This window comes from Pristis pectinata, chromosome 23 (genome assembly GCF_009764475.1).
Source record: "Pristis pectinata isolate sPriPec2 chromosome 23, sPriPec2.1.pri, whole genome shotgun sequence".
Taxonomy (NCBI): domain Eukaryota; kingdom Metazoa; phylum Chordata; class Chondrichthyes; order Rhinopristiformes; family Pristidae; genus Pristis; species Pristis pectinata.
The window spans coordinates 16,798,716-16,821,490 of NC_067427.1; the positions used below are offsets into that span (position 1 = coordinate 16,798,716).

The 22,775-nt window shown below is 40.9% G+C and overlaps 1 protein-coding gene across 1 annotated transcript in view; it reads right to left on the reverse strand.

The window, feature by feature from the left end:
• Positions 1–22,775, reverse strand: part of nup214 (nucleoporin 214) — a 98,010-nt gene that overhangs the window by 8,638 nt on the left and 66,597 nt on the right. The window contains exons 28-33 of the mRNA XM_052037469.1: positions 22,518–22,579; positions 20,170–22,269; positions 12,864–12,931; positions 11,251–11,386; positions 6,852–7,007; positions 6,115–6,286 (exon numbers count right to left, since the gene is read on the reverse strand). Coding sequence (XP_051893429.1) covers positions 6,115–6,286; positions 6,852–7,007; positions 11,251–11,386; positions 12,864–12,931; positions 20,170–22,269; positions 22,518–22,579 — 2,694 coding nt within the window. The remainder of the gene's footprint in view (positions 1–6,114; positions 6,287–6,851; positions 7,008–11,250; positions 11,387–12,863; positions 12,932–20,169; positions 22,270–22,517; positions 22,580–22,775) is intronic.

Sequence of the window (22,775 nt, forward strand, 5' to 3'; positions counted from 1 at the left end):
TATTCTTGTCCATGAATGAAACAAAAATAACAAAAAAATGAGAGAGACAAATAGAAAATATGTAGATAGCATGAAACTAAAACACCAGCAAGCCATTTTCAGAATCGTTTGGAGGCAGTGATGATGCCGTGCCATCCTCCAAGGCCTTCTTCTGGGTGGAGGTTGTTGAAGATTTATGGAAGGGATGTGCCTCCTTAGCCTTTGAAATACTGGGGCATGGAATTGCTGGAAAGAACATCTCACACACAGTTCATTATCTCAGGAAATGTAAATCCAGCTGAAAACTGTGCAATCATTAGCAAACTTTCCTATTTCTGGTTCAATAGGTAGAGGCAATGTCATTGAGTCAAGGATTCTGCTCTGAAGAACTGCAATGAAGTCAGAGGCTGTGATTATTGAAAGGTTATTGAGAGACTGTATTGTGAAGGGTCATGGCTGTCACGTGACACCACTGATCACCTGGTCGAAAGGTGGTTGAAAACTGGTTCACCTGATCACTGTCAATGAAGGTCTGGCTCCACCCACCATTAGTAAACACGTCTGTACCTGGCCTTGGGCCACTGGTTTGTTTGAACCATCTGGGCTGGACCACCCAGCCCTCCAGCACTATAAAGAGTGCCACATGTGCGTGGTTCTCTCTCTCTTGATTGCTCCGAGGAATCGTGAAACAACGCTGAAGAGAACGTTGGTAAGAGTGTGCACTTCCACAGGGTTAGGAGCGTCCTAAAGTAGATTCCTAGTAGCATAGAGCCATGCCTGCACTGAGTTGAGGGGTGGCAGGCAATGTATTGTTTCTTCCTTGATCGTTTGTACCCAGTTTGTTGTGTGTGCATCTTACCCTTGCTGCAATTCCCCCCCCCCCCCCACGTTCGCAATCACCAGTGTACGTGTGTGTTGTTCCATTATCCTGTCCCGCATTTGTCTTTCATAAATAAATCATTTTAACTCCAAAGGCTGTGTCCAGAGTCCTTGTCCCTCGAAACCCTTGAATCTGTTACACAACAGAGAGGCAAGAGCAGAGATTGCTGGGGCCTTGAGAGAGATCTTTGTATCCTCTTCAGCCACAGGCAAGGTCCCAGAGGACTGGAGAATAGCCAGTGTCATTCCTCTGTTTAGAAAGGCAATAGAGACAAACCAAGAAATTATAGGCCAGTGAGACTTGCATCAAATGGCAAGGAAATTATTGGACAAGATTCTTAGGGACAGGACCTGCTCGCATCTGGAACAACATAGACTTATTAGGGATAGTCAGCAAGGCTTTGTGTGCGAGAGGTTATGCTTTGCAAACTTGACTGAGTTTTTTTTGCAGAGGTGAAGGAGTTGATTGATGAGGGTAGGGCAGTGGATGTTGTATACGTGGACTTCAGTAAAGCTTTCAATCAAGGTCCCCCATGGTAGGCTGATCCAGAAGATTAAGGCACATGGAATCCATGGAGACTTGGTAGCTTAGATTCAAATTTGGCTTAGCATTGAGAGGGTAGTAGTGGAGCGGTGCTATTCTGACTGGAGGTCTGTGACCAGTGGTGTTCTGCAAGGATCAGTCCTGGGACCACTGCTGTTTGTGATTATTTGGATGAAAATGTAGGTGGGTTGATGAGTAAGTTTGCAGATGACACAAAAATTGGTGGAGTTGTAGAAGGCTGTCAAAGGATTCAGCAGGAGACAGACCAGTTGCAAATGTGGGAGGAGAAATGGCAGATGGAGGTTAAGCTAGACAAGAGTGACCTCCTAAAGTGCAACATCTCAAATGCAATAGGAAAGTACACAGTAAATGGTATGAACCTTAGAAGCATTGATGTATAGAGGGATCTTGGGGTGCAAGTCCATAGCTCCCTGACGATGGCAACACAAGTGATAGGATGGTAAACAAAGCCTTCATCATTCAGGGTGAAGTATAAGAATTGAGAAGTCATGTTGCAGCTGTATAAAACTTGGGTTCAGCCACATTTGGAGTACTGTGGAGTTCTATTAATCTCATTACAGGAAGGATGTGGAGGTTTTGGGGAGGTGGAGAGGGTGCAGAAGAGGTTCACCAGGATGTTGCCTGGATTAGAGTATTAGCTCCAAGGAAAGGTTGGAAAAATTTGGATTGTTTTCTCTGGAGCATCAGAGGCTGAGGAGCGACCTGATAGACGTGAGAGGCAGAGACAGGGTAGACGGTCAGAGTCTTTCTCCCAGGGTAAAAATGTCTATTACTAGAGGGCATAGCTTTAAGGTAGGAGCGGTAAAGTTTAACGGAAATTTATGAGGCAAGTTTTTCTTTTAACACCGAGAGTGGATGGTGTCTGGAAAGTGCTGCCAGACAAAGTGGTGGAAGCAGATACAATTGCAATATTTAAGAGGCAATCAGATTGGCACATGATCAGGCAGGGAATGGAGAGCTATAGACTATGTGCAGGCTGATGGGATTAGTCTGGATGGGCATCATGGTCATCAGTTTCCCTTCCACTATGATGTCAAATGCTGCCTTGACATCAGGGCAGTCTCTCTTAACTCCGTAACTTAGTTTCGATATATGCTTGGACCAAGGCCATGACCGGGTCAGAAGGATAGGAACCCAATCAAGCATTAAAAGGAAAACTATTGGCTATTGACAGTTTGGTTAAACCAGACCTGCCATCACTTTGCTAATGATTGAAGGTAATCTGATAGAGCAATAGATAGTTAGGGTCATACTGAATGCAAGCAGGACATACCTGGTCAACTATCCACTTAGTTGAGGAGTTACTGGTAGTGCAGCTGTGGTGAATAAGTTTAACATAGGGTGTAGCTAGATCTTCTGTTAAGTCCCCAGTACTATAGCTGAGATATCATCAAGGCTCTTAGCATTTGCAACAGTAGGGAATGGAATTGCTGGAAAGCACATTCCACACTAATGCAGTACCAAAGATGGAAACAAACTGTCATTGTTTCAAGCATATAACCTGTCGTCAAAATTGAAAACCATGGAAGATTAGCAGGTATTTTAGAAGAATCAGAAATAAAGAAGGGAATGTGCCGAGTTAAAGAAAGATGAAGCATTGTCAAAAGCATTTTTCTTGGCTCACAGTCATTTGACCAATTCTTCACTCAGTTTTTGCTTACTAATGCTGATTCCAGTAAAATTATCTCTAATTTTATGTGTTGTCATGAAGAGCCTGCCTCAAAATATTAACTTGGCTGTTCTTTCCAGCAGAGCTGATGAATCTGCCATAGATTTGTACAGGTTTTCTAGTCTCTACTGCATGGTTTTATGAAAAGATTGATCCAACTAAGTAACATTGAGCATGAGAGTCAGCTGCGAGCTGAGAATCTTTTGTCCAAAATTTAAATTCACAGTCATGCAAAAGGCTATACGTAGGAAACAACGTGGGCTAGTTCAATCCAGTAGGCCCAAATATCCAGTATTTTGAATAAATCTTCTATGAATTAGAGACTTGTACATGGAGCTGCCAATTTACAAATTGACCACTGTCTTTCTTCCACAATCCAGTGCACTTAATGATAGTAATTTTTCAGGAGCAAGTTATGTTAAGTGGGAATTCATTAGTGGAAGGGTGGTGGAAGCAGGATCACTTGTAATTCCGAAGCAGAATGGGTGCAAATACTATAAGGAGGCAAGTTTGCAACGTTGTCTAGGGAAATGTCACTAACCAGATGTAAGGAAATTGAAGGGTGGATGGGAAACAAGACGGAAAAATAGAGCTGAGGTAAAAAAAAATCAACTATGATCTTATTAAATGGATGGAGATGGCTTAAGGGGCCACATGGCCTACTCTTGCTCTTCTTTACATTCTTATAATCTTCTTACATTCTTACAAAGATGAAAGCAGCACAATATACTGAATAAACTTGCTATGTGCTCTACAATTCCATACAAAGGAATACTGTTTACCTTTTGTGGACCAAATATATTTCAGGAACTCTATATTGCTGAGTACTTGGTTACAATTCCAAGGAGATTAGATTTTCTTTACTCAGTCAAATTTTTGGGATGCGAGCATCACCATCAAAGCCAGCATTTATTGTCCATCTGAAACTGCCCTGGAAAAGACAGTGTTGAGCAACTTTCTGGAACCAATTGCTGAATTCAGCAATTCAGTTTTTTTGCTGAAGGTACTCTCACAATACTTTTAGATATGGGGTTCTAAGATTTTAAAAAAAGGCAACTTAGAGAGGAACCAGCAAGTCGTAATGTTACCTTGCACCTCTTGCTCTTTTCCTCCTTGGTGGCAGAAGTTGTGGATTTGGGAGGTCCTATAGAAGGATCTGAGACAAGTAAATGCAATGCATTTTATAAAGGGTGGACATTGCAGCTGTGGTGTGTAGATAGTGGAGGGTGTGAATGTTTAAGGTGTTGAATGGAATGCCAGTCAACTAATCTACTTTGTCCTTCAAGCTGACAAGATTTTTGGGTGCTGTTAGAGCTACAGTCATACAAGCAAGTAGAAAGTATTCCATTATGATCTTGACATACCTTGCAGATAGTGGAAAGGCTTTGGGAGGTGCATCACTTGCCCCAGAATACCCAGCCTCCAGCCTGTTCCTGAGGTCACAGTATTTCTGTGATTGGCCCAGTTGAGTTTCTGCTCAATGATGCACCCAGAATGTTGATGGAGAAGAAGCCAGCAATGATAATGTCATTGAATATCAAAGATTGGTGGAGCTGCTCATTGTCTGGCACTTGTTTAGTACTCTGTTCCACTTATCAGTCAATTGCTCAATACAGGCAGGGACTGCCTCATTTGCTGATGAGTTGCAAATAGAATTAAACATAACGCAGTCATTAGTGAACATCCCCACCTTGATAAAGCAGCCGAAGATATTGGGCCTAGGAATCTGCCCTAGAAACACCTGCAGTGATGCCGCAGGACTCACATGATTCACCTCCAAAAACCAAAACTATATACTTTTGCACGAGTTATGATTCCAGCTGCTAGAGAGTTTAATGCCCTTTCTTATCAGAGTTCCTTGAAATCACATTGTCAAATATTACCTTGACATCAAGGGCAGTCACTCTTGCCTCTTCTCTGGAACTTAGCTCATTGAGTTACATTTGGACTAATGCTGCAATAAGGTTTGGAGCAGAATGGTCCTGGTAAAACCCAACTGAGCATCGGCAAGCAGATTATTGTTAAGCACTGCTTGATAGTACAGTGAATAACATATTCCCGTCACTTTGCTGATTGGGTGGCAATAATAGAGAAATTTGCTCAGCTTTTTGTAAACAAGATATTCTTGGATAATTTTCCACCTTGTCAGATGGACGTCAATGCTGTAACAATACTGGAAAAGTTTAGGTACATGTGCCTGGGATGTTGTCTGGTCCATAGTCTTTGTCCAGTGCTCTGTCATTTCTTGACAGCGCATGGAGTCAATTGAACCATCTGAAGACTGACTTTGGTGATGTTATCCACAGAATGGATTATCCACATGCTACTTCTGATTTATTGAGTTGTCATATCACAGAACAATCCAATCACTCCCACTCCTCTTATTTCTCTGTAACTTGTTCTCCCCCAACATACACAAAAATTCCCCAAATTTGGTTCTTATTAAGGCAAGAATCAAACAATCACAACTTTAAAATTTTCATCTAACCATCTAGAACAGCATTTTTGATACTTAGTCATGGATTCAGGATGGTGGTCATGTTGTGGGGGGAGTGGGGATGGAGGTGTGTACAGGGTTCCAGATTTCTGACACCCTTTTTGTGAAGGAGTACATTCGTAGTTCACACCCAACTAGCCCAGCTCTAACTTTAAGGTCAATTCCTTGAAACCTTCAACATTTTAATTCAATCTTTTTATCATCTGTACTAGTCTAGTGCACACAATCTGATTAGTAAAGCAAAGTAATAGATAAACTGCAAAACTGAAAGTAGGGATTGCACTTTACAAGGCTAAGTTTGTTGTACATAATACTGAGTTTCCTTTCAGATCACACTAACTTTGGAGAATCCTACATATAACTTAAAATGTCAACTACAGCTTATTCAAAAATATAAATTTCTCCCTCACTTCTACTCATCTCATGAAAATTTCATATCGAACTATGATTGCATTTTATACACAACGTCACTCAGAGCATATGCAGATCCTCTCACTCCAACACCTGAAGATATCTGAAACTTACCCAAACCCTCCAGCATTGGCAGCTGCCGTTCCTTCACCAAACACCTTGCCTCCAGAAGAACCCATTGGAGATGAAAAAGCTGGTGACCCACCAAACGCTGGTGATCCACCAAAGGTTGGGGCGCCTCCGAAGGCTGGAGGACTGCCAAACACTGGAGCAGCACCAAAACTACCTGAGCAGAAGAGAAGAGTGAGACGTCATGACGGAAGAAATATTAAGTATTTCATCACTCATTTACCAATTTCACCCATGTAATACTGATAGTGGAGATGGCATGTGACAGAATGACTGTTCTAGCACAAGTGCGGGGTGAAGGGGATGGGTGCGGATTATGGATGAGGACAAGAGAGAAGTGTGTAAAGAAGAATCAAATGTCTCAGGACTGGGATGTTGTGTTGAGAAATTTGAAATATTCAGGCAGATAATTTTCCAGAAAAATAATTTCAGTTATTTGAAGCTTTATTTTCTGTCATCCACAAGATATTATTCACTTAAATACTTGAATAGAATTAGAATCCCATCACAGGCAGTGTCTAAACTTCATTCAAACCACTTCACAATCCCAAGCAAAACCAAGAACATTTCTTAAAGATGGTTGTTTCAATTTAAGCTTAGAGTTCCAATACACTCCTGCCAGTTAAGCTTCTTTCATTATATTCCCAAAAGCACAACCACCTCACCCATAAAAGATCTTTTTTGAAGATACCACCATGACTCAAAAGACCTACACTCATCACCTGCAGGTTTTGCTGGAGTGGAAAAGGAGCCAAATCCTTGGGATGCAACACTGGAACCAGCACTAAACGAGCCTGGAGACTTCTGATCTGCTCCAAAAGAGGCACTGCTATATCCAAATGCCTTAGCACCGCTGTTCCCGAACAGATTGGGTGCATCTGTAAAGAACAGACACTTCAGCATAACTACAAAGCCACTTGTCATCACTCTCCCATTATATATTTTGTTCAACTGATTTCAGCAGATCTTATTAGCAATTGATGATTTAAGAGTCAGAATTATTCTGCCAGCTCTGCACCTCCCCCCTATTTAATTTCCTTGCTAAATGACAGGCAATTTCTCACAGCAGAATTTTTCAAATGGAGAATGAGAAGACATGACTTGATTATTTGCTTAATTTCCTGGGTGAACACCTTACACTACTCCAAACAGTTCTATAGCAATGGTTATAAGCCCTTGGTATGATGTCTTATCTTAAAGTTGATGACTCCATCACATAATAATGCATTAAAGTGGCAGGTGAGAATATGAGCTTGAGGCTTGAGACCAAAATGCTAACTGATCCAGACTCTTCTCCTCTGCAACTTAAAATGCACTTACTTTCTCACTACTCAAGTTCTAATGATGGGTTAATGATCTGAAATGTTAACTTTGTTCCTCCCTCCCTGCTGCCTGACCTGCTCAGTATTTCCAGTATCTTGTTTTATTTCAGACTACCAACATTAGCAGTTTTTAAAAAATTTTCAACTACAGAAGGCAATGGATAGACTACGCAAGAAGACAAAGATCTGGTAAATGTAGTACAATGCAGTATTTTTTTCTCTTCTCAGGTCATGAATCTTTGAACTTCTTTTCCTCAAAGGACAGTGGAAGCAGTCTTTTAATATTTATAAGTCAGAGGTAGATAGACTCTAGGTAAGGAACGGGGTGAACGGTTGCCGGGTTAGGCGGGAATGCGGAGCTGAGGTTACATTCAGATCAGTCATAATTATATTGAACAGCTGAGCCAAGTGGCCTTCTCCTGTTCTTAACTGTATGCATGTTTGCATGGCAACATCAATAAATTGTAGACTAATTGTCACTTTTAGTCTAATTAAACATCCCCAGTTTTCATTGCTTTATCATGAGCAGCCAATGTGGAATATTGCTCAGCTGCATTCTGTTAAATCTGGCGAATTACCATCAAATCAGCCTCCTCTCAATCGTTTGTATAGTGACAGAGAAGGTGTCGTTGACAATGTTATCAAATGGCACCTACTCACCAATAACCTCCACAACATTATCCAGTTTGGGTTTTGCCAGAACCACTTGGCTCCAGAACTCATCACAGCCCTGATCCAAATGTGGACCAAAGAGCCAAATTCCAGATGTAAGGTGGGTATGTCTGCTTTGGACCATGAGTGACATCAAGGAGTCCTGCTAAAACTGTAGTCAACGGAGTCACGCCTTGTCGAAAGGAAGGTGTTGCAGTTGCTGGAGGGCAAAAGTTGCTCAGGATCATGCTCCTTGAACCAATCATTTTCAGCTACTTCGTTAAAGACCCTCCTTCCACAAGACTGAAAGTGGGGATGTTCATTGAGGTTGCACCATGCTCAACTCCATTCACAATTCTTTAGCAAAAGATGCAAAAGAACAGGAGAAATCAAGCAGATAGGTCCCTTGTGCCTGCTCTGCCTTTCAATAAGTTAATGGCTGATGCTATACCCCAGACCCACTTTCGAGCATCAATATCAAATCCCACAATTCCGTTAACATTTAAAAATCTGTCCTGAACATATTAATTAATTGACTCTCCACAACCCTCTTGAGGCAGAGAATTCCAAAGATTCATGACCTGCTGTGCAAAAAAAAATTCTCATCTCTGTCCTGAATAGCTGACCCTATATTTTGAGGCTGACCCCCGCTAGGGGAAACATCAATTTGACATCTAACCTGTCAAGCCTGTAATAATTTTATACATTTCAATGAGATCACCTCACATTCTTCTAAATGCTGCTAGACTAAGAAATCTTCATGAACAGTGATCATGACACATTTTATTTAAAAGCTGTAAGTAATTTAGTCCAATCTGAAACCAAGGTCTTAAATCTGAATAAGACACACTAGGAAGGCATGGAGGTCTGAGTTGGCCATGTAGATTGGGAAACTATCTTGAAGAGCATGACAATAAATAAGAGAAGGCCAACTTCTAAAAAATTAAACTATGGTTTACGTGTAACATAAAGTTAAAAAAGTGGCCTAGCTGCAGCTACCTAGTAAGGTTAAAGGTATTATGAGATCAAATAAAAAAGCTTATATTGCCAAAAGAAAACAGTAAGCCCAAGGACTGGGAAGATTTCAGAATTCTGCAGAGGAGGACTAAAACATAAAGGAAAGGTAAATACAAGAGTAAGTGAGTGAGAAACACAAGGATAGATTCTACACACATGTAAAAAGGAAAAGGTTAGCAAGAAATTAATGTGGGACACTTACAAACTGAGATATGACAAATTATATTTGTGAAAAGGGAAATGGAAGAGAAAGTAAACAAATATTTTGTTTTTGTCTTGACTAAAGATATAAGAAAAACCTCCTGGAAACAGTGATGGATGATCACAGGTCTAAAGTAAATGAGGAGCTCAAAGAAATTAGCATTACAGTAAAATTCCATTAATTTGGCATGCTCGGAGCTTCACTCATGCCGGACTGGCTGATTTTCCAGAAAAATATATGTTATTCTCATTAATAACCCACAGTTTCAATTTACTTGTATTTTTTTTTAAAGTTACATGGTGGAATAAAATATTTGCCAGGGGAACCTGGTAAAGGGAATGCAGGAACTGGGGTCTTGGAATGTGAAATGGAGTGCAGGAACCAGGACCCACACAGTGAGGCAGATACTAAACTATTGGGAATTATTTTTGAAAAGATAGATAGCAGATTATCAGAGTTCTACTGTATTTTAAAGAAAACTAGTATTGGAGAAATTAATGGGAAATGACAACTGGTAAATCCCCAAAACCTGATGACCAGCATCCCACGATTTTGAAAGAGGTGACTATGGAAATATGTCATCCGAAATTCCATTGGAGTTTCATCTGGGGAAGTGTGAAGTCATGCACTTCAGTAAGAAAAATCAAAAAGCGGATTATTATCTAAGTGGAGCAAGATTGCAAATGGGAGAAGTTCAGAGGGATCTAGGTGTTCTGGTGCATGAATCACAAAAAGTTGGCAGACAGATCTGACAAGTAGTTAAGGTGGCAAATGGCATTTTGGCCTTCAAAGGGGTTGGAGTTTAAGAATAGGAAGGTTTTGTTACAGTTGTAGTGTTGGTCAGGCCACACCTGGAATACCGTGCATATTTGCCCTCAAAAGTGAAAGGAATGGTCATCTCCAACACAAGATTCTAACTACTGCCCCCGTCATGCCTATCACTGAATTCCCATTTTACAAAAAAAAGAGGGCTTTTGTCAGACAGTAACATAACTGCACTAGCAAGTGAATTCATTGGTAGGAGTTATGAAAATGAAGATTCTGCAAAACATAAAAGAAATTGAGAGGAGTGAAGCTTTTGGGAAAGGATAATATAGTGAGGTCCTGATCAGTCACAACTTGATATTTATGTAGTATCTCTGGTAAAAGTGGAGAAGATTTCATTGATTGCTGCTGTTAACAATATATTTAAATGGATATACTCTACAACATATAAGAGAAACAAGATCTAACCAAGTTGCAAAATGACCAAAAGGTACATTTCTTCTTTTGTCAAAAAAAAGCCTTCGATTTCTACAGTAACTTTCACAATGTCCCAAAGTGCAGTCAGTTGCAATGCATGAAACACAGCAATCGATTTATGTATACCCAGGTCTCACTAAATGTATTGAGGTAACCTCTTAATAATCTATTATGACAATGTTGGTTGAGGACAAATATTTGCTAGAACAGCAGAGAAAGCTTCCTTGCTGTTTTAAATAGTGTGATATAATCTTCTGAATACACCCAGGAGACCAGGTGGGGGCTTGGTTTAATCTTTCATCTGAAAAATGACAACTCCAGCACTATAGTAATACTTGAGAGCTGCGTCTTAAAATGTCACCCTAGAATTTGTCCTCAGATGGCTGCAGTGGGAATTTAAATCCACAACATTCAGAATGCTTCGTCTGTGGGGACTGATCTAAAATCTCAACCTGGAACATCTTATCCAACAGTATGTCTTTCAACAACCAAGCCATGAACTTGTAATATTTCATGCAACATTGACAAACATCCATCCTGGCCTCACTGCCTGTCCATACTCAGGTGTGAGAAGGAACCCATTTCTGTTCACTGTCTTAAGCTGTAATACGCAAACAATACAGACTGAAGAATCATATTCTTAAGCATATTAACCTGAAAGTACCCAAAACAAAATATTAAACTCACTTGAAGAGTCAACGGTTCCAAAATTTGTCTGTCCAAATGGATTTTTAGTGGCTGCATCTTGGCTTGGCTTTCCTCCCAGGCCACTGAAGAATCCAGTTGTATTAACTGAAGAGCCAAAGACTGCTCCCTTAGCACCCTGTAGAATCAAGGAATAGTGGCAATTCAGCTATACATCTTTTGACAAACTTATCTAGGAACAAAATTTATTGAGATACAAGAGACTGCAGATGCTGGAATCTAGAGCAACAAATAAAAAAATGGAGGAACTCAGCAGGTCAAGCAGCATCTGTGGAGGGAAATGGACAGTTGACATTTTGGGTTAAGACCCTTCACCCAGACACTGGTCCAAACAACATTTACATAGCACCTAAAAGGTACCAATTGCCCAAAGGTGCTTAAATGGAGTATTATCAGACAAAAATTCACACTGAGCCACAAAGCAACACAGGAACAAATGAACAATAGCTTAAGAACATCTTGGAGGAGGAAAAAGGTAAAGGGTTGAGAGAATTGTGAAGGGTACTTCAGAGAAAAGGGCAATGGCAGCTGAAAATGCAGTTACCAAACCTGAACAAAGATACCAAAGGTGTGCCAGATACTTGTACTCAGGGAACTCAGATTCTAGAAGGCTAAGGTAAATTTGAGAAGGGGAAAGCAAAGACCATAGAGGGACATGAAAACAAGGGTGAAAATTTTCAAACAGAGTCATTGCTGGACCATTAACCAATGCGGGTCTGGAGGCACAAGAGATTGTCAACACTGGAATCTGGAGCAACAATCAGTCAACAAATAATCGACCTACTGAATTTCTCCAGCATATTGTTTGTTGCCAATGTGGGTCATTGGTCACAGAAAGTCATATATGGGGAATATAAGTCATATATATGATATAGGGAATACAATTTTAAATGAGTTGCTGTTCATTAGGTACTGCAGAGCGCAAATCAATATCTTCCTTTGCACACACCATCAGCAACACCAGCACAGCAACCAAGAGAGAAATAGAACATCAGTAAATAGGAGCACAAGCTGAAATAAATATGCTTCAGATGTAATTGACACAAGAAGCCACAAAATTATTTGACCTTATTATATGCCCTTATTATATGCCACACTGCTTTACACTGCATTTGTGTATACGTCAGTTAACTTTAGATGTAGTTGTAAAGGACTTGGGAGTAGAGGTCAGCAATTTAACCTTCAACCATGATTTGTATTATCAGTCCAGTTGCTCGTTATAATTCTGGTCAGCACTGCATCTCTACGAATGCAAAAATACACTTCCTGAAGTGCAGTTCTCAGAACAAACACAGTCCACTCAATTTCTACATCTAAACCATTATAGTGTTACTAGCTGAGACATCAGAATAGATCTCTGGGGAATAACAATAGTCACATCTTGACAATGAGTGACAGGAATGAGATGAGTCGCTAATGTTAACCCCAGTTCTCTCTCCAAAGCTGATGTCTGTCTTGTTGAGCATTTCCAGCATCCATTATTTTCTGCCCAAGAACCTTGTGATTTTATGAGCCTATGAAAGAGTTAGTCATTTTATGGCTTTGGTTTCACTGGGATTCAATATGGCTGTGTTTCAAAGCTTATAGAACTTTACCTGACCAAACATGCTGCTGGTGTTTGCAGACTGACCAAACACACTGCCTGTCGAGGAACCACCAAAGCCTGAGAATGACAAAAAGACAGCATTTCAGATATGTGATTCAATTCACAAAGATATTCTAACTAGGAATTTCATTGCAATTGGATGAAACTCTGCCTAAAACTTGCTTAGCATTAGAGCTCAAAATAAATAAGATCATTTACTGTGTCATTCCTTTTAAAAGGGTGGTTGGGTATAACAGAATCCTGTAGTATAGAAGAACAGTATCAGGTCTTCGAAAAAATTCCACCTCATTGATCTTTCCCCAAATCTTTGTAAATCTTTCCCTTATGAAGTATCCATTCAATTTCCATTTGAAGCATACATCCAATTACACTTTCTGATGTTGTGTTCTACATCAGAAAGAAATTTTTCCCTGTCATCCCCTGGCTCCTTCGGCAATTATTTTAAATTATTGTCCTCTGTCTGTACACCTCACACTGATGAAAAGTTTCACCTAATAGCTCTGGAAAATATGTTCAATACTTCTGTTAAATCTCCCTTTAACTTTTCTCCAAGAACAATCTCAGTTTCTCCAGTATTTCCAACATAAATGAAATTCTTCCAATTCCTGGTGCCATTCTCATAGATCTTCTCTTCATGGCCAAGATATGAAGGAGGAAACAATATACCAACTGAAACAATATATCAACTGAGGCCTAACTTACTGATTGTAAAGGTAGTCACAACGCCTCATTGCATATAAATAAAATTCTCAAATCTGGTCCTTCTTCAATTAACACAAATCAGCAATCTTAATGGTAAACAAACTGAGAGCATATCCACTGCTGTTTGTGCTTGGGAAACAGTCTGAACAGACAACAATACATGCAAAATATACCAACCTAGAGGCAATTTTTGTTAAAATATTTAGTTGAGTTGAAATATCCCAGTTTAACACTATCCAGCAGGTTTGACTGATTTTTGCTCTTTTGAATTGGGAAAACTGAGAGTCAAACAACTTGGCACCAGCTCTCACAGCCAAGTCAGAAAGTTGTGGGTTCAAATACCATTGCAGAAACATACAATTCAGAGTAAAACTCCAATCTGGTACTGTGACAATGCAGCCCTGGCTTTCTGATGAGAGGTTGAACCAATGCCACCTACTTTCTCAAGTGGACACAAAAGATTCCGTGCTTCTATTTCAAACTAGAGGAGAATCCTCCTGGGTTCCTGTCAAGTATTAATTCTCAGTCAGTATCACTGAAACAGATTACGTGGTTAGAATCTTTTTGCTGTTTGTGACAGTTTTCTGTGCTTAAAGTGAGAGTCACCTTTCCTACTAAACCACAGTCTTCACATAAAAAACTAGAATATATTGAAATCGTGAAATTCTTTGTAATAATGCAGGTCTTTTAACATTCTGAAGGGTGGAATAAAGCCTAGTATCAATTATGGTATCCACGATCATAAAATGCTCAAAATAGTTAAAATTTAAAGAAAAAAAATAGAAGCATTAGGTAAAATTAGCTGTTTGCTGATCAGGAATTTAATACATCTAAATCAGGAAAACAAAGGAAGCTCATTTACAAAATAGGAGACTGTGAGAATAATCTAATAGATGCTTGAAAGGGAAAGGAATTGGGAATTAAAACAAGAAAAACTTACAGGTCAAACAAGTTCTGCAAAAAACTGAATAACTTGCCTGAAATGGTCCTCATCTTCCGAATGATATTTGCCCTCCACGCCTTATCACAATAGAGCTTAGGTCGACACATTCTGAGGAAAATGTGTGTATTGGCACAGGACGTCAAAATGTCCCAGATGGGTGCTGCTATATGTGGCCTCTGTGCTCATGTCACAAAGCCCAGGTGTTGTACCATTGTGCTAGTTCATTTGACACAGCTAAACTAGGACAAGTTACTTAGTGCTACCTATTGCCCTCCCTCAGCATACACACCCATACTGAGTACCATTTAGAAGCTGCACAGAGAGTAGCAAGGACACACAATGTACCGAAAAGGGAGAACAATACACATCATCAATAGTGGCTGAGCAGCAGCATTACTGACTAAGCTGGCATTGTCCTGAAGGTCACAGCTGCTGGATTGGATCTGTTGCAAGTGGTAGGTGGATCTTCTTCCTACACAATCTATCAGTGCAGAATGATGGTTCTTCCATCATGTCAATTAAGGCAGATACAGAAAAAGAGTTCAAAATCAGGCATTCAGGTACAGAATTGTATTCCACCACAGTGTAAAATTTCATGACTCAGCATATTCCTCAGGGGACTGATTCTGATGCAGTGAGCAGTATACCAAAGAAATCCTGGTTAATTTAGAACACTAAGCTAAACAGTGAAAGAAGTATCTTCTAGATATAGCTAAATTATCCTATCACTAACAATCCAGATCAAAGTTCTACAGTCCAACCACATCCAGCTGCAAATGGCAGCTTATTATTTTTACTTATTCATTCAAGGGATGTGCATGTAACAGGACTGCTCATCTCTAATTGGTGACAGGCTTTGCTCAGAAGTTTTAGAGGGCAGTTACGGTCAACTACATTGATATTGGTCATTATGAAAAGGCCAGACCTAGTAAAGATACAAGATCCTTTCCCTGAAAGATATTAGTGAACTAGATGGGTTTAATGACAATTTCAGCACTTTCATAGTCAATGTTACTGATGGTATAAGCTACTTTTAAAAAAAACTCCCAGATTTAATTAAGTACATTTAAATTCCCCAGCTGCCACAATGGGATTAAAACTGATGTCTCCAAATGGATGTATCACATACCTGAACTGCTTCAATCCATGCAGTGTCCATGCAGTGAAGCAAAGGAATATGATATCAAATTGGTATCATAGAATGTGTTGCTGGACAGAGAGTTCACTGCTCTCATCACCCACCTTTGGAACACCTCAGTTAACAAGTTTCAAAGTCTAGGTTAAAATCATTTCCAGTTGCCCATTTTTAACACACCATTACTTTGTGGATAAGTGGCAATTTGTAGTAATGTCCTTCAAATCAATTTTACATCAAAGCCCCAAATATCTATCTATATTTTAAGCATCTGTACACAGCATTCAACTGGAGTAAAGATAATCCAATAAATGCAATCCCTCAAAGAAGCTTGCCCTGGTTCAAATACCTTCCTGGGGAGAGTTGTCAACTTACCTGCACACTCTTACAGTCTCCAGATTAACAGCAATAAACTGCCCTGGAGGTTGTACTTGTTCTCATACATTCTCTGAACCAGGACTGCGCCATCAAACATCAGACCATTGCCTTCCATACAGTCACAGACTTCATTTTCTCAGATCTTCACTCAGCAGCTTTCAACCTTTCTACTTTCTGGCCAAAATCCACAAGCAGGACTATCCAGCCAGATCCACTGTTTGAACCTGCACTTGCCCCACGAAAACTCACTTCCTTCTACCTCAATTCCAGCTTTTCTCTGCGATCCAATCCCTACTCACTTATATTTTAGATGTCCCCTGCTTCTTCGACAGTTTCCAATTTCCTTATCCCAACTGGTTCATCTTCAAATGGACGTACAATCTCTTACAGTACCATCCCACATCAGGAGGATCCGAGAGCTTTCTGCTTCTTCCTTGAACAGAGGCCCAAGTAACTCCCCTCCCACAACATTCTAATTTGCCTGGCTGAAATTGTTCTCACATTGAACAACATCTCCTTCAACAAACAATCTGCTGGAGCAGCATCTGTGGGAGCAGAAGAATTGCCGACGTTTCGGGTTGAAACCCTGCATCAGGACAGCATTACTCCTGCTGCTACTTTCTTATTTTCTTAAAATAATTTTTGTAACTGAGCTTTCTGAAAATTTTTCATGTAACAGAAAGGATTAAGACGACATGAGAAGTGAGAACAAAACCACTTAACAGATTTTTAATCAATCATAGATCAGATGAATCTGATGCACAAATTTCTACTAGCCTGTTTTTATGTACCTGAAACAATAACTGTTTCTCTCGCCATTGTTGAGTATTTCCTCCATTTTGTTTAATTTCTGAGACATTATCATTTTGCACTCAATTGCCACATTAAGTTTGCTAACTGAACACCACCATAATAAATGTTTAACACTCATGAACACCCCCCAATTGATATGCAGTGACCAGCAGGTGGGTGCCAAAAACAAGTCTGAAGCACTTGCATCTCGGCCTCCTCGTGATCCCTTCATCATCACAGAATTTAAATCTTCAGTCAATTCATTTCATTCCAATAAATAAATAAATCTAAATAATTTCATTCCATTTGTTTTTATGAATAAACACAAATACCAACTTTGCAAAGCAGAGATTTGTCCAGGTATGTACAATCCAATCAGGCTAATTAATGAGAAAATCCCTGACATTGGACCCAGCACAAAGGAAGATGATTGTGGTTGTTTTATGCAATCATGGCCTGAGGATACCGCTGCAGATGCTCTTCAGGTCAACATCCTTAACTCAACAAATTCTAAGCTGCTTCATCAATGACCTATCCTCCAATGCAAGGTTAGGATCATAGAATCAAAATATTTACAATAAAGACCATTCAGCCCACTGTGGTACATACCAATTGAAAAGATGCGACCTAACCTAATACCACCTTTCAAAACTTTGGTGATTGCTCCACAGGCTACGGCCCTTGAAGTACACATCCCAGTAAGATTTTTATCTAATGAGGTTTTCTGCCCCTACCATCCTCTCCAAATTGCTGCTATCTTTTGGGTAACCTTCCCTATATTCCTTCTACAAATAATTTTAATCTATGCCACCAAGTTTTCAATCTCCAAGTTTAGAGAAATAGGCCTATCCCATATACTCTCTGTAGGCCCCTCATAATTTTTATATACCTCACTCAAATCTCCCCTCAACCTTCTCTGTTGCAAAGAAACCCCCATAGCCGATCCTATCTTTTCTAAAAGCCAAAGTATTTCCACTGCTGGCAACGTCCTCAGAAATCTCAAATGAAACAGAAAATGCAAGAAACACTCAGCAGTTCAAGCTGCATCGGTGTAAAGAAAAACAAAGTTGACATTTCAGGTCAGAGACCCTTCATTAGAACATTACAACTATTTTCAACTGCCAGCACCTGTAGTTTTTTTGATCTACATAAATCACTTCTGCACCCTCTCTAGTGCAATCTCATCCTTACAGTAATGTGGTGACCAGAACTTGTGCAGTACTCCAGTAATGGTCTAACAAATATTGTAATGTAGCTCTAAATTAACCTCTTTCTTATATTCTATGCCTCAGTTAATAAAAGGAAACATACTAAATGCCCTTTTAAAATCACTAAATTGGCCTGTTATGCTTCTTTAAGGATTTGTGGATGCAACCTTCAAGGTCCCTTTGTCCACACCATTCAACATCCTCCCATTTATTGTGCATTTCCCTTGAAATCCCCAAATGCATGACCTGAAGATCTGTATTTTCCTGTAATCCTAAACTTCCTTCCTCACTGTCAACCACATGGCCAGTTTTTGTATCACATGCAAACTTCTTTATCATGACCCCCTATACCTAAGTCTAAAACATTAATATTTTATGACATTAAGGGAAGGGATCAAATACTTTCAAGGTCCCTTTGTTTGTCCATACAATTCAAGTATGTTCTGTGAAAACCCTCCAGTAACAATATTCCAGTCACAATAATAGCTATCAATTACCCTTTGCTTCCTACCACAAAGCCAATTTCAGATCCAATTTGCCAGGACCCCATGGGCTTTTGCTTTTTTTATTTGGCCAGCCTGCCATTCGGGCACTTGTCAAAAGACTTGCAAAAATATATTCAGACTTCATCAAATGCAATGCCCTCAGTAATCTTCTCTTGTTTGTTCAAACAATTCAATCAAGTTAGTCATACTGTATGATTTTTCCTTAAATCTGTGCTGATTGGCCTTGGCTAATCTCCACTTTTCTAAATCAATGTTCCCTGCTCCCAAAATTTACTTAATTAACATGAAATTACTTTGCTTAAAGAGTAAACAGCCCTCCAATCCTCTGACACAAGAGCTGGGCAATATCCAGATATCAGCTGAAGTGGCAGGTAATATTTGTGCCAAAAAAATGGCTAATGACCATTTCCAAAAAGCAAGCATCTAACCACCAACCTTTGCATTCAATTACATTATAAAAAGGTGTGACCTTCAGCACGGGGAGGGATGTGGTGTCACCTCTGAGCAGAAATTACCTTGACAAAGTAAGTACCGTGTCTACAAGAGCAGATCAAAGGCTAGCTCATATCTAAATTGCTGAAGCCTCATCTATAAGGCTTTCAGGAATATGATCAAATCTTCTTCACAGCTCCAAGACTCAAAACTTGACAGGACAAAAGCTCTTGATTGACACTTGACTCATCGAGACTTTCACTTCCTCCATTATCACTGCACTGTGGACAATCTACCTTGTGATATGGCATCTTTGACTGCACCTCCTAAGCCTAGGACATCTACCACTCAAAAGAGAGGGCAGCAGAAATATGACAACATGTCTCTTCCTTTGTCAATGACACTTTCAATGCACGAGATAAATGGGAAAAAGCTCACCTTTTGGATCATGCAGTACGTAAAGGAAAGGCTTTTCCTTGTAAGAAATAATAAATTGTTGCGAAACACTCTGAAGACATAGGAACAAGAGATGGTCACATTGCCTCAAGCTTGGTCACTGTTCAATTAAATCATGGCTGATCATCATCTTAAATTCATTTGTCCATCTTATTTCCATATCTACTAATACTCATGCTGGCAAAAGTCTGGTAACCTGGTTGGAAAACTGACCTGTGGCCTTAACAACTTTTTTTTTGGGTAGATCATGGGAAGGGAGAGTTACATACTTCCACTGACCCTTGTGTGGTAATGAATGATAGTATATATAAATGTAACATTTCATTAGGTCTAAAAAGAACAAAACCAAAATTGTAGCTAGTGTTAAACATCGAACAAAATGACACAGGAAAAGGCCCTTAAACCCACCAAGTCTGCACCGACCATGATGCTAGTCTAATTAATCCCATCTGCCTGCGCATGGTTTGTATTGCTCTACTCCCTGCCTGTTCATGTGCCTGTCTAAATGCCTCTTAAGTGCTGCTATGATATCTACTTCTACAACCTCCCCTGGCAATGTGTTCCAGGCACTTACCATTCTATGTGTAAAAAAACTGGCTTCGCACATCTCCTTTAAACTTTCCCCCCTCTCACCTTAAACCTATGCCCTCCAATATTTGACATTTACTCGCTAGGAAAAAGACTCTGCCTATCTACCCTATCTATGCCTCCCATGTTGATGTTAAAACAAATCTCTTTCTTACCTGAAGGCTGAAAGTTAAATCCAGATGCAAGATTTGCCGATGTGCTGGATCCAAAACCAGGAGCTTGACCATAACTGGCATTCTGTCCAAATGCAGGTGCACCTGATTGCCCAAACATTACTCCACTGCTGGAAGGTGGGTGTCCAAATGAAAATGCGTTGGCACTTGAGGGACCACTGAAGGGACTGCCACTTGGTGCCGATGGTGCAGCAGAAGTGGGCTGACCAAACACTGATGGCGATCCAAACGCTGGTTGCGCAAAGCTGAACCCAGCACTGGAGGTGCTAGCAGGTTGCCCAAAGCCTATAGCATTAGGTTGGCCAAAGGATGGTTTTCCAAAATTGACTCCTGAGCTACCACCAGTAAAAGGAGAGTTGGTGGTATCACTTTTGCTTGGGGGGGCTACCACGACAGCTAGAGAGGATGCGGAATTTTGCTGCCCGAGCATTAGTCCTGAGGATGTATCCTTATTTTCAGCTTGGCTGAACATGGCCACGGGTGCGCTGGAGCTGACCTGTGGGGACACCAAGAGTGATGCCAAGCTGGGCTGGGAAGAAGTCCCGAGCTGTGGTGACATAGCAACGCTGGTGCTGACAGGTGTACCACTGCTCCCTGACACAATGGCAGCAGTAGATTGAGGATAAACAGTGGATGATGCAACAGGTGCTGCTGAAGCCTGGCTGGATTCTGTTGTAACAGCTGCTTCAGCTGGTGCACCTATAGAGGCTACAGGTGGAACAGCAGAGGAACTAGTCACAGTTGCAGCTGGTGAAACAAGACTGGATGGTGTACTTGTAATTCCTGTGTTAATTGGCGTGCCTGCTGATGCATCATTTTTTGGTTCCACAGTTGGTTTCTCAGAGGAACTTGAAATAGAGAGACTATTACTGCCAATTTCTTTCTTCTCTTCAGGAGTAGGCAGCTTTGAAGCTTCAGGAACAATTGCAGATTCGGAAGCCAAGGAGCCCAATGATCCTGTGAAGGCTGAACCTGAGACAGTACCTGCTGGGCTAACAGAAGAAGCACTCTGCACGGAACTGTTGAGCTTAGAAGTGGAACTGGACTTACTAGGTGCTGATGGCAAACTGCCACGTAAACTGGAAGATTCGGCACTGGTCATAGGAACGGAGGAAAACAATGGCCCAGGTTGCTTGGTGTCAACAGATGCAGCTGTAGTTACTTCTGTGGAATCTAATTTTGCCAATGGAAAGGTATTCCCAAAAGGCAAGCTAGCTGGAGGTGCCACTGAGGTTTTAGGCGGTTGTGCGAAGTTGAAATTCCCCTGTAGAGATTTATCCAATTTGGTGGCATCATCCGTCTGACTGACCACTAGACCAGAGAAGCTGCCGATTGTGACTCCTCCAGTGCTACCCTGAAAGAAAATGTTTTCAGGCTTAGGTGGTTGTGGCTGCTGTGACACCTCAGGCTTGGGCTGCAGCACCACCTCAGGCTTGGATGGTGACTGTTGCTGCAGCTGTGCCTCAGGCTTGGGGGGCAGCTGCTGCTGCAGTACCGGCTCAGGCTTGGGTGGCAGCTGCTGCTGTGCCACCTCGGGCTTGGATGGTGGTTGCTGCTGCAATGCTGGCTCAGGCTTGGGTGGCGGTTGCTGCTGCTGTTGGAATGGTGCCTCGGGCTTGGGTGGCGGTGGCAGCTGCTGCAGTACTGGCTCAGACTTGGCTAGTGGTTGCTGCTGCTGCTCTGCCTCAGGTTTGGGTGGTGGCAGCTGCTGCTGCGCCACCTCGAGCTTGGGTGGCAGCTGCTGAGGCAGCTGGACTTTAGGTGCCTGAAACTCTGTCATGGAAGATCGAGTCCCAGATTTGGATGGCTGGAGTTCAGCTCTTGACTGCTGCACCTCTGTTTGGCTTGCTGTACCAAGGGTAGCAGGCTCAGTGGGTGTTCCAGTTGCATGCTGGCTCTCTGGTGCTTGATCTGAACACGTACAAACACTACTGCCAGAAGAAGTGGACGCAGATACAGCAGTGGAGCTAGGGATGGTCTTTGTGGTCCCAAAGGAAAAGGGGGCATCAGCACCAGATCCAAAGGCAGGCTTAGTTACTCCGAAGCTGGTGTGAAAAGTTTCTTTTGTACTTCCAGGTGTCCCTACAGAACAGAAAACGTTTCGAGACAATGGATTGATAGAAAATTGGAACATTTCAATTTAGTTTAATTCAGAAAGTTTTCTTTTCTATACAAATATACAAGGAATATAACAGTCCCAAGAAAACCTACAGGTGGTCTTGAGGAGCTTACAATTCTGAGAAATAAAGTTTTCAGTAAATAATCTCTAAAATAAACCTCCGTTAAACTGTGAGGAGTGCGTAAAATGATAGTAATAACCCAGGACTTACCCAGTGCAATGTCATTCAAAGCATTTAATGACGAAGTGCTTGGATTTGAAAAATGAAACCCACTGCAAGAGAAAAATAACATTAGAGAAGGTTTCCCAATTGGGAATGTATCCAACAGACGCTTTTCAGAAAGAGATCTGTATCACCACATCATCCATGTTAAATCAGGGATTGGGATTGCTATTGCTGTCACTTGACACATGGGCATGAGAGTGGGACTCACCACTGACGCCTCAATAACGTAGATGAGATGTGCCA